This window comes from Mycetomoellerius zeteki, unplaced genomic scaffold (genome assembly GCF_001594055.1).
Source record: "Mycetomoellerius zeteki isolate Tzet28-1 unplaced genomic scaffold, Tzet1.0 scaffold149, whole genome shotgun sequence".
NCBI lineage: Eukaryota > Metazoa > Arthropoda > Insecta > Hymenoptera > Formicidae > Mycetomoellerius > Mycetomoellerius zeteki.
The window spans coordinates 2,433,288-2,445,905 of record NW_017256436.1 but is presented as its reverse complement, the minus strand read 5'-3'; the positions used below and the strand labels follow the sequence as shown (position 1 = coordinate 2,445,905).

General features: G+C 42.8%; 1 protein-coding gene across 2 annotated transcripts in view; it reads left to right on the top strand.

The window, feature by feature from the left end:
* Positions 1 to 5,128: 5,128 nt before the first annotated feature.
* The window catches only part of Dad (Daughters against dpp), a 55,056-nt gene continuing 47,566 nt past the window's right edge, over positions 5,129 to 12,618 (top strand). Inside the window, exon 1 of one of the 2 annotated variants that reach the window (XM_018444355.1) lies at positions 5,129 to 8,659. In XM_018444355.1, the coding sequence (XP_018299857.1) occupies positions 7,690 to 8,659 (970 nt within the window). In that variant the 5' untranslated portion in view covers positions 5,129 to 7,689. The remainder of the gene's footprint in view (positions 8,660 to 12,618) is intronic. The other variant, XM_018444357.1, reaches the window with a different exon arrangement.

Sequence of the window (12,618 nt, the reverse complement as noted above, 5' to 3'; positions counted from 1 at the left end):
TTTCGACAGACCAGAATATTTTTTCAGTTTTTTATACAATCCAATTTTTATATAATACGGCGATCATACATCATGCAATGGCTGTGTAGTAAATTATTGTAAATAAAGCAGCTTTGCAATTATTGTAAAATTCTTTAATATGATTAGTCTTGCCCTTAGTTCCTCACCGGATCTAAATGTATAAACTAATTATATAAAGAATTTTGTAAAGATTTTACAACAGTTGAAAAGCTGCGTTTTCTGCTGAATGTAATTAAAATAATCATAAAACTATCTGATATTCGTCAAATATCGAAATATTATCTCAAACTTAATAATAATTATTAAGGAGGATTTTAGGAGTTTACGGTTTATATTTCGAAAGTTAATTCTTTCATTCAAGTGGAATATTTTGACGACGAGACATATTACATCAACGTTTCGTCTGATGCATAGCACAACGGTCATCCATCCGGCGGTGCCATCGGTGCGATATGTCAAGAATGGCGCCATGTCCCGCGGAGTGGCGAGCATGCAAGTAATTTTCGCGTTTGGAAATAGAACGAAATAAAAGTACGATCGCGCGCGCGATCCTAGGCTGTTTTGCGTCCAGGCTTAAATCTTACGGTGGCTCGCAGTACTCATGATCGTACCGTTGGATAATAATTATAACGACAAACATCCTCTACATGAAAAAATATTCCTGCTCTTGAAAAGTTATACGCTTCATCTTTCGCTTGCAAATTGCGATGCTGCATTGCTTAATTAAAAATCTACTTTTACTTTATAAAAATAAAACTTTTGGAATGTGTGCGTGCATAAGATAATCATTCAAAATTACGACATCTGCTCAAAGAAGGCCTTCATTTGTTTTTCTTACTTCCGCAAAATCTATTTGCCAAAGTAAATACAGAATTACTGAAGAGACGCCTTGTATTCTAGAGTCGGAATAATTCGTGCATCTCGTTATGGATATATGGACACTCTTCACCCTGTCCTCCTCCTCCTCCTCTCTTGTTCCCTGTTTCTTTCTTACCGTTCGAGCTAAACGAATACTTTTTGTTCCCAACGACCGTATACCTTGGGCTATAAGGGCCGCCTTGATCGACATTTAATTGGGCCGAGACATCCAGGCACCGAGAAACGCAGACGGCCCTGAAGAGTTTACTAAAAGAGCTTTACCAGCCAGAAGGGAGAGCGAGGGGAATTTACTCTCCGGGCGAGGAACGAGAGCACAAGAGATGTGGAACGAAGGAAGAGGTAAAGACGAAGAGAGATGAAAGACAGAGAAGGAGAGAGATTGCGTTCGTGCGGAGGCCAGGCGTCTGATTACTAGCCAACGCAGGACGCCAGACATACATAACTAAATAACTTCCTAAATTCTATATCATTTTGGAGCGGACTCCGACGGGTGAAATAACGCGTCTAGACCCACGTCGCGACTCGTTGCGAAAGAGAGATAGAGAGGGTTAGTAGCGACAGGTTCGCGTCGGAGCCTGGCAAATGTGATTTCTGTCACTGCTCACCGCGATTCGTTCCGTCGTAGTCGAATAAAGCTAAAAAGAAAATATATGATTATATGTACATATATATGTACATATATTACCATGTCGTTACAACGATATAACACAAAAAACAAAATTGCTCAGAAATTAATTTCAATATTCTGAGTACTAATTAATTTCAATATTCCATGTATTAAAATCAATTTTGAAACGCAATTTTAATCTAAAATGTCTTCTTTTTACACTTTTTTTTCTTTATGTTACTATTCTTTTTCTGAAAACAACTAAAAAATGAGTTTTTAATTGTGTCGTTATTGTAACAAATGAGCGATATATTTTTTTTTACATATGTATATATTTTTATTTCTTTATATATATATTTATACACACTTTCCTTTTTATACATATATCCTCTAATTTTTAATTAATCAATCCCACATAATGCCGCATTATTATTTGTTTGTCTGTCTGAAATAATCTGTTCTACGAACCATTTCATACCATCTCTCTTCTGTCGCATTCATTACCAACATTTTAAGGAAATTCATCGAATCATAGTTTCTAGTTAATTTTTTGTGACTCACGAGATCTCGTGCAAAGTGCAAATTATGCGACGAGAATATCTAACCTCATGTTTTTAAGGTAGCCGACATATCAAATTGGAACGTCATAAATGGCTTCGTTATTTCTATTTTTATTATGTATAAATCGCGACTTCCGTTGAATTGCCGACCTTCAATCGGTCGAGTGTATATATATATATATATATGTTGGGCAGGAACACTTTATGTTCGCTCAAGAATTCCAATTTTAATACAGGTTTGACACAATCTCATTTTTCTAAACATCGCTACTGGGCAGCTTCGAAATATGGCCATTGAAATATCGGAAGAAACATAATGACACTTCGAGAAGGAGCCCGACGTGTCACGCTACGTTACGACGGGGGCGTTTTGATCATTAGAAAAACGAAATTACAGACTCCCGTAACTATAAAGCCGTCGCCGGCGAGGCGAAAGCTATACGCGGCCTATTACAAAATTACGTTCACGGGATCGTGCGAAACGAGTTTCTAAAATTAGAAAATTTATGAGCGACGATCCTTTCGGTTCTACGTGAATCGAATGGTATGCCATTCGCGATCCTTTTTTAGCATTTCGACCTACAACTATTCGGCCTCGTTCTCGTATTGGTCGACACGGCAATCCCAATTAAACACGTCGCGATATTTCTCTCTCGAGTAACATACATAAATTGCAAGATTTATATATATATATACAACGCGCTATTAAGTGATTAGGCAACGATACCGATGTAACGATAAACAAAATAGTGCGATCTTTCCATCTGTCGTTCGGCAGCCGAAACTTTTCCCAGGTCCATCACGCTTGGACTGCAGTCGACTTCTGAAAGTTAAGTCTTGTACAGGTTTCGCTGGCAGTGAAAAATAATTATTTGTTACAACAACGACATTCTGAAAAATTTATTTAATTGATTGCAGAAAAAAATGAAAAGAAAAAAAGGGAAAAATATACTTTAAAAGAACATACTTTTATTCTCCTCTATAATCAGTTATTCTCAAAATTGTATTTTAAGATTAATATTTCAAAATTTTAATATCTCAAAACATTCGGACTCATTTTCTGAAAACTTTGTTTTCACAGTTGTGTCATTGTTGTAACAAATGATGTAAATACATGGGTAATAAAACAAAATATATAATAAATTTGTGTTGTAGATTAAGCTTCTATATTAATGAGCGGCGGTCGTCGGTGCGATCTACGGAATTTGGTAAGTAATGTTTGTTTCATAATTATCATCTATACAGTTGTCATTTACCATAAAAAAATTCTTTTTTCTCTAAGTGTGTAGTCGAGGGTTATAATTTCAGCATATAATATATTCTTCATCTTTTGCTGATTCTTAAAACTAGAAAAAGATATAAAAAGTAAATTAAACCGATTTTATTTTAAAGTTAATCTACATTGGTAAAGATGGACATAAAAGAAAAGTGTAACTGTCATTTTTATTACTTGGGGAGACGGGAAACTTCCGAAGCGATATTTCGTTTCCGCGATTACTTTTCTCATACGTTGCGAGAGATGCTTTGCGTCACGGCTTGAAAAACAGCGCGCAACGACGCGCGTTCTTCAAAAATTCGTAGCCGGCGCGTCGCGACGCGCCGCGGCGTCTCCCAGTCGTTTCCTTTGTCATTCGATATAGCGCGGTGTTTCTTTGTGTTCGCCGGTGAGTGGGGCATCTCCTTCGCGTGCGATATCGTGACTGAAATTCGTCCTGGAATGTTGACCCCGGAGGTGGAACGCAGCGCGGCGACTGGCGCTGACAAGACGCCGACGTTGCGCGGAGACGCCGGCGTCAGTCTGCTCATCGGCGACCGATGGCATTACATTCTCGTCGCTTCGTACACGGAAAGGACGGCTTTACTGAAGTATTATCCATCTACCAATCTGAGAATTCTACATAATTATTTTATTCGACCACCAAAATAATTATGTAGGACGCTCAAATTGGTTGCTAAAATGTCAAAATTTTTTGCACCGTTGCTCAACATTAAGGGGATCCTAAAATCTGTTTTATTGACTCAACAGGACTTCCATACATACGATTTACATGCCATTGACATATCATTATATCAATGTCGCACGCATACATACGCACAAATTTTCTAAATTTTCTAAATGACTAATCTTTTATATTAAGATCTGAGCCTAATTCTAAGAACTCAACACTTGTTCACGTAATCCCTAATACAAATCAAGTTTGTTTTATACAAAGTACAAAACTTGTATATAAAGCAAATATTATTACGAATCGACGCCAGAGACCGACAACAAAATTGTAATTTTCCAACTTTTTTCATACTTTTTGGCATAAAGTCGACCGGTTTGGAGTACATTATTTACATAATTTTAATTGTGGAAAAGAATTTTTAAATCTTAGTGTAGGCAGCTAAAAAAAACCTGTAAAATATTTTGGTGGTCTGATAAAATTATTTTTGAATTTGTATATCTACCTAAATTCTTCCATGTATTTAACGTCTCCCCGTTTATCCACGATTGCTTAATCTGCTCGATCTCTTACGCAAAGAAAAGTTTCGACTGTTTTCATTGAAACGTAAACACGTAAATAAATCGCGACGTAATTCCTAAGCAGCTACATTTCGTGTTTACGCAAAACTATGTAAACAAATAGAGACGTAAAATTATTTAGCATATTCGAAGGAAATTTCAAAAGTGATTCCAGACGTGATTCGCGCGAGGTGATTCACGCATTTGCATAACGCCGTAAAAGTTCCAATTCGAATTTGAGTGGAAAGAGCTTGGCGGCGCTTCGCCGAGATTCGCGTGGCCTACGTGCCTCGATTCCGTGAGGCGCCGCCGCGCCGAAGCGAGAGAGACGCCGCGGCCGGAGTCCTCAGCGCCGCTACTCGGGTGACCGTAGCGCTAGCAGCGCTACCGCAGACGCCATGTTTGACGGTATCTCTTTCGCTCTTGTGTGTTTAGTACGCTACGGTCGCTACGGTCGGTGTATCAGCCGTTCGGCGCGACGTCGAGAGAGGACGAACGGACGGAGTCGGGACGAGCCGTCGAAGCGGTGAGACGTGGAGAAGGGGAAGGATCGGTCGAGTAGCGGAGTAGAGACGTGTGGAAGCGGGCGACGACGGCCCGGTGGCGGTGGAGATCGGTGCGCGCGCTCGTGACGGAGAACCTCGTGCGTGCCAGTCGCGTTGCCGAGCTTAGTCGAGTCGGAGTTCGGAGTAGTTGCGTGCGCCGCGGTCGGTCGTGTGCAACAGTTCGTCCCGTTCGCCGACGTTGGTATTCGTCGCGCGAGAGCGATAGAACCGTGTAGAAAAAGGAAGAAGCGAGAGAAGAGGACGCGGTGGACGAAAAGTCAAATCGTGGAAAGGATCGAACTCGGTAACACCGCGAGGGGACACCGAACATCGCTGGTCGTCGGAGAAGCGCCGTTCTCCGTGGCGCCATACGTACGACCTCTCTCGCCCTCTCCGTCGAGAGTTTACACGGCCAGATCCCGTCTCGTCGTGTGCGCCGGTTTCTCCCACTGCCCCTCCTCTCTGGAGGGTCTTTCTCCCTCCCCCTCCCTCCCTCCCACCCCACCGGTGTTTGCGCGCTCGCTCTCTCGTGCTGTATACTTTAAACCGCGAAAGTACCGCTTCTGCGAGTGTTGCCCGCGCTCTATCCCGATTCCCGCGGGGGCCAGCGATTTCAAGAATGTGACAGTGCGTGTCCTCACGATCGGACAGTTGGACGGACGTGGTGCGTCGGGCGAGGAGTGGACAGCGACGGAGGAACGGCGGCGATGGATGTCGGGAGCCGTCGTCGCGGCGTCGTGTCACGGTGAAAGAGCACAGCAGCGCGTGGAAACGAAGAGATAGAAGAAGAAGAAGAAGAAGAAGAAGAAGAAGAAGAAGAAGAAGGGAGAAGAAAGACGGACGATGCGAGCGGAAAATGTCACTCGGTGATACGCGCGCACGGATGACGGGGAGTGATCGACGGAGCGACGGTCACGAGTCTGAGGTTGTTAGAGTGTCGCCGCGGCGGCGGTGGTGGTGGTGGCAGCGACGGTCGTCGTCGTCGTCATCGTCGCTACGTAGTGCCGCCGACGCGGTGGTGGTGCCGGCATTGGCGACGGCACGGGCGCCGGGTCGCCGGGAACGACGTTATCGCGTTTCTCCGCAGCCGGGGGCATCGTCGAAATCGGACTCCTTCTGCCGCACGACGACAACGTCGTCGTCGTCGTCGCGCTGCTTATTGTCGCTGCGTCAACAGCTGGCGAGAGTCGCGGCGGCCGCCTCCTGAAGAGGGATTTTTTTTTCACGACGCGACGTCGCGCCGGGATATACACACCGCGCGGTACCGTCTCTCGTAAAGTGCATACGTATATCGTACACCTACACACAAACACACGCGCGCACACGTATACGTCCGCCCGTCGGTGTGCCGGGTCGCGAGGTTAAGGCACCGCGTCGCCCTCGATACGCGACGGCCGAGGAAAGTAAAGGCCGGGTGTCGTGCGTGCGCCGACCGATTCGTTTCGTGCTCACCCTCTCTCGTCCCCCCCCCCTCCACCCCTCTTCTCACCACATCGCCTTTTCCCCCTCCCTTCCGCCTGGGTCTCTTCTTTCTCCTCTCTCTCTCTGCCGTGTATGTGACGGATAAGAAGCGTATACGACCATCTATCAGTAGCAGCGCGCTCGTCCGTCGGTGGTAAGCTTCGCCGGTGACGGTGTTGTGTGCGTGCGTGCGTACACGCGTACGTGCGTGCCGCGTGGTGCGTCTTATAACGTCGTCGGACGACGACGTCCACTGGTATCCGCGATGCCGACAGTGGCTCGCGCACACGGCCGTCGTGCAGATTGCCCGCGAGGATACCGCGAGATGTCCGTCGACGATCTGAGCGAGGACACGTGAGCCGAAAAGCGTCGAGAGAGAGAGAGAGAGAGACCCGTTTTGGAGTACGCGAGTTACGAGAGAAGAGGACGAGAGGTAAATGAGAGTTCAAGGTCAGCCGGCAGTGCTGTTGGACCCGAACTCGTTTACACGGCCAAAAAAACTTATCCGGAGGAGAAGGCGGACCGTTCCTCGCCGTCGCTCGTTGGAAGTCGGAAATATCACCGGCGGAGAAACGCACACGCCGCTACACTTGGTCGCCAGCCGGTCGGCGAGAGGACAGAAGAGAGAGAAAGAGAGAGAGAGATAGAGAAGAATCGGAGCTCCGCCCCCTCCCTCCGTTGTGGACTGTCACACTATTTCGGGACCGTGATCCAAAGTGCGCGCGGGCACAAATAAGTATACACGCGAGCGTCGCGACTGTGTTGTGTATGTGTGTGTATGTGAGAGAGCGAGGGCTCCATCGTCTGTGATTTTTCTTGTGCGCCGGAGAGGTGTTTTCCGTTGACAGTGCGTATTTGATGCTCGCTGAAGGGAAGAAAGGAGAAGAAGAAGCAGAAGAGAAGAAGAAGAAGAAGAGGAGGAAGGAGACCTCGCGGAGAAGGGTGCTCGAAGAGGAAGGTCGCGGCAGGCGCTTGCGACCGACCGCGTGCGCGCGCGTGAGGGTGTGTGTGATCCAGTCCCCCCGGCCGTTGGGGTCTCCTATTGTTTTCCTACGGCGGCTACGTTGAAAAGGACTGGCCACCAAATGCGCGTACCGCAAATCCTGTTTCATGTTGATGTTCTGGAGCAAACGGACGGTGCTCACTAGACGTCTGCTAAAGGCCAAGGTCCGTGGGGAGCATGAAACCGAGTGTGAAGCTCAAGAGGATTCATCGTCACGTACGTTTCATCGCACGAGCAGCAGCAACGCGAGCGGCGCCGCCGCCGGCTACGACAACACGGGCAGTAACAACAACAAAGCGACGACGACGGGCCGACAAGTGAGCAGGGTGACGGCGCGAGGACCAACGTTGTCGGGGAGCGGCGCGGGGGCAGGAGGAGGTGGAGCGGTGGTCTACGGGGGACGCAACACCGCGGCCAGCAGGCTGCATCAGGGCTGTTGCGGCGGCGACACGAGTCAGGATGACGATGAGCAGCAGCAGCAGCAGCAACAGCAGCAGCAGCAGCAGCAGCAGCAGGATCCCGGTCGGTTGCTGAGGTGCAAGGAACTCCTCAAGTCGCTCAAGGAGAATCAACTGGAGATGCTGCTGACCGCCGTCGAGAGTTACGGCGCCGACCTGAGCTCGTGCGTTCTCGTGCCGCGTCAGGTCGAGGACTATTCGTACGATCAGCAGCACGAGCAGCAGCAATATCACGGCAGCAGGCCGCATCGTCATCATACCCGTTTTCATCAGCGCCGTTATCGTCAGTATCGGCACCACCGCTCCAACAGACATCATCGCTCGTCCTCCGTCGAGGACGACCAGGAGAGCTGCTGCTCCGCGTCGGAAGATTCCTCGTCCGCGTCGCCGATGAGATCGGCGAGAAACGGTAGCGGTGCCGTCGTGCCGATGAGAGGATCAGCGGTCGAGAGGAGCACCGGCGCGCCGTGCGACCCGCACCTGCTCTGTTGCCAGATCTGGCGGTGGCCGGATCTCGAGCACTCCTCGGAGCTCAAGAGACTACCTATATGTCATTCCGCTAAAGATCCCGTATACATATGCTGCAACCCTTATCACTGGAGCCGACTCTGCAGACCCGGTAAGCGAAACGTCTTTGCTTTCTTTCTCTTGTACACGGACAAAAATAGTAAACTAATATACTTTAAAAGTCTAGTAAATTTTAGGAAATTGGCAGATCCGTAGAGATATAATAAACCGAATCGACTAGAATTTCCGAAAAGTACGAGTTACGTAATTAATAATCTAATATTAGAGAGTTTTTGCAATAACGTGAATCCCGATACTCTATAGTTATGTTATTCTTTTCTTAAGTTAGTTTTTAAAAAAAAGATAACCTAACCTTAGCGTTCACCGTATCACGTTATTGCAAAAATTTCTTATTGTATATATCTCAACGTTATATGCTAAAATTTTTAAAATAATTTTTTATTGAATTAGTTAAAATTGATGTAGAGAAGGATATTGTTTAAAATAAGTATAAAATAACGTATTGTAAATTTTAATTATTATGCTGAATGTCAAATCATTTGATAATTGAATGTGAAACTGCATTTGTGGAAAATAAATAAAGAATCGAGTTACATTAGCACTACACAACTTTTTCGGGAACTTTTCGCACAATATCGTTTAACTTTTATCGAACATGTCTAGTCGTCGCCGTCAGTGTCTAAATGACGGAATAATTTGACGTCGTAACTGGCTACATTATAGCACTACGCCACGAACCGAGTGCTAATCGTCACCTGCTCAGGCCTGTTCAATGCTAACAAGCTTAAAGGCTCGGGCCAATGTAAAACAGAATTTATTAACGGTAGGCCGATGTCTATCTGCTTACATTCAAAATGTAGACAAATATAGGCAATACGTACAAGAGAGAAGACCGTAGTGCTAACAGTTTTTCACCACCGACAAAACCGAACAGGTGAACGAGAAATAGAAACACCTGTTACTTCCATGATAGATAAAAAATGTCGCCGTAAAATCACAGGATAAAATTTCGCAAGATTAGCGCTCATCGATAATAAATCTTTACAATATAAAATATTAACCAACAATAGTTGTACATAAAGTGACGCTTAATAATGGATGAAAGTTAATGTCAACTTTTATATTATAAAATTAAATTATGGTATTGTCATAAATTTTATAATTTTTGATTAAGAAAAAATAATTTAAACAATATAAGAGTCTTATTAAAAATAATTTAGTTAAAATTAAAAAGTAATTTAACTTGAAATATTGAAATATATATAGAAAGAATAATTTTGCTTAAATATTAGAAAATAAATTATATATATAAATATTAGAAAAAGTATTTAAAAATTTAACTAAATACAGATCTGAAAATAACTATCAAAATATTATGTAGAAAACTTACACATAATGTAATATGATAATTAATGCTGAAAAAAAATTTTGATATTCTAGCAATTAATCTAATTATGGATAATTAATAACAAATTATTTTCAGATCTATGTGTATCCAGGTAAATTTTTAAATGCTTTAGCAAAACTGTATTCTTTCCGTGTGTTCTTTTTCGGGTACTCTTTGAAAAAAAATTTATTCCTTTCAAATGCTAACGGTGTTGGCAGATAGACATTCAAATCCGATGATGGATATCAATCTTTTCTTTTTTTGAATGTTCTTTTGTCGCTTACAATTAGAGTTTATGCCAAGTTAACCATATAACATCGCATCAATGTTCTAACAGTTATAACTGGTTCAGCCAAGAGATTATTTTGCGTTTACCTATTATAGCTTTCCCACAAAATCCAAATTTGTCGTATCTGCCAAGAGTTTTTCTGTAAAATACAAAGAAACGAGACGAATGTGCTCAAAAGGAATTCATTCATCAATACTTGACGGATAGTGGGAAAGCGAGAACCAACAGTGAGTCATCGGTAAACTATACAAGCTTGTGTATTCCTGAGGAAACTTAACGAAGAAAATATCACAAATACAAACGTTACCATTTAAGAAAATATTTTAACGAGGTTCCAAGTAATTACCGATTTTCATTATCTTTTGTTGTTTCATAATATAATGATACGCGCATTTTATATATTTATTTAACTTAAACGTCGGCTTTTGAAATTCTTCAAAGACACCTTTTGGAATGATGTCTTTATAAATAGATAATAAGTCTGCCTAGTTTGACATACATCTTCACTGTTTACGACATGATATTCGTCACGTTTAAAGAAATTGTGGAATTTAGAGACCCGTCACTACTATCTCGGGTCCGTCGCCTGCCTTGTTCGGCGACGTGACTTCGTCCGCAAAAAAGCGTCGCGTCCTATAAAGCGAGTGGGAACGAGAGAGGAAGCGAACGAGCAGGCGCCAGCAAAATGCGCCTTTACGTAACCCCGACGATCGTTTAACCCGTCGCCGCCACCAAGCCGAACGAATTCGATCGTGCGAACCGCGGCGATACGGTATTCCAGTAAGTACGTCGAGTTTCGATGAAAGAAAATTATCTCAAAACGACCGGAATAATATAAAATTTAAAAGAGGAATAATTGGTTTCTAGCTATTTCAAATATAATGTATAAATTTACATTTAAAATTTAAAGGGTATATTCTCAAACACCTTTTCGCTACAATTTATAAAATATATTCGAATATTTGCCGAAGAATTGGGTTTAATTGGACTTTATATACAAGATAAGCTATTACCTAAGTTTAAGTCTTAAACCGTAAGAAATCGAATTCGATTATTTTTCTCACATTAAACTGTTTGATCAATTTTTTAGCTTAAAAAATTTAGGTTAGATAATGGCTTATTGTAGAAAATTCATTAAACTCAATTCTTCGGTAAATATTTGAATTTTGTAAATTGCAGCAAAAAAGTGTTTGAGAATATACCCTTTAAATTTTCAACGTAAATTTGAAGGTAATGACTTATATTGTAGAAAAAGCCCACGAAGATCGTTAAAACTTTGTTTGAACGGAGAAAAGTTATACAATATCGGAAGTTACGTCCAATACCGCGAAATTAGGTTTTTTAGTTTAATTTTAACCCGCGCTTCTTGGACACACCGTACGTGTGCACTCGCACTCGGTCATCAGACGGCACGCCCCAGGTTATAAATAGAAAACTTTATATAATAAATATTCTATAAAACAAGTTTAATCCGTATGAGATTAACGAGCGTTAGTCGACGGCGGGGACCACGCCTCGAGAATGTATTTAATATTTCCCATAATCAGATAGGAAGATTCATGTACATATATCACGTGAATCGATAACCAAATACCGGCTAATTACGTCATCGATCCACGACGCGAAGACGCTCCCTTCTATCATGAGCTGCGTTCAGCAGACTCAACAGTTGAGTGAGCATTCGCTGTTATTGATGTATTCCTATAGATTAATGTATTCTAAACGTCCGATTGGATAATCTAAAAAGAATACATTGATATCAGTTACAACTGTTGAGTCTGCTGAACGCAGTCATGATTATCACCTCTCATCGCACGATTAGTGTTTAGAATGCACAGCCTGGACATCTCAACCAAAGTCCCTTAAAATGGCATACAAATGTACACGGAAAGAACAATTTGCTGAAAGATCTAAAATTTTGCTACGTATAGAATTGAAAATAATTTTGTTGTTACTCTAAGGACACTTACGTCCATTTCTATGTCAATGTAGATTAACTTCAATCTTAGTTTAACTAACTCTTTATTTTCTTCTCGTTCTAAGAATTAAAAAAAAAATAAAGAATTTTAATCTTGGTTTTTCTTGCCTTACTTTTTACCTTGTTCTAGTTCTAAGAATTAGAAAAAGAGTAAATTAACTTGAGATTAAAGTTGATCTACATCGGTAGAAATGAGTATTAGTCATGATAAATCAAACGAGCGAGTGCTCGATCAAAAATCCCGCAGAGTCATCGCCTGCGAACGTGTCGCTTGCCTCGGCAAAACTAATTGGCGAGCGAGTACCTATCGACATTCTCTAATCGTTTGAAAGATTAAAGACGATATTCCGTACGAGATTGCTGAGAAAAGTGCGGCTTTTTCTACGTAAGCACGAC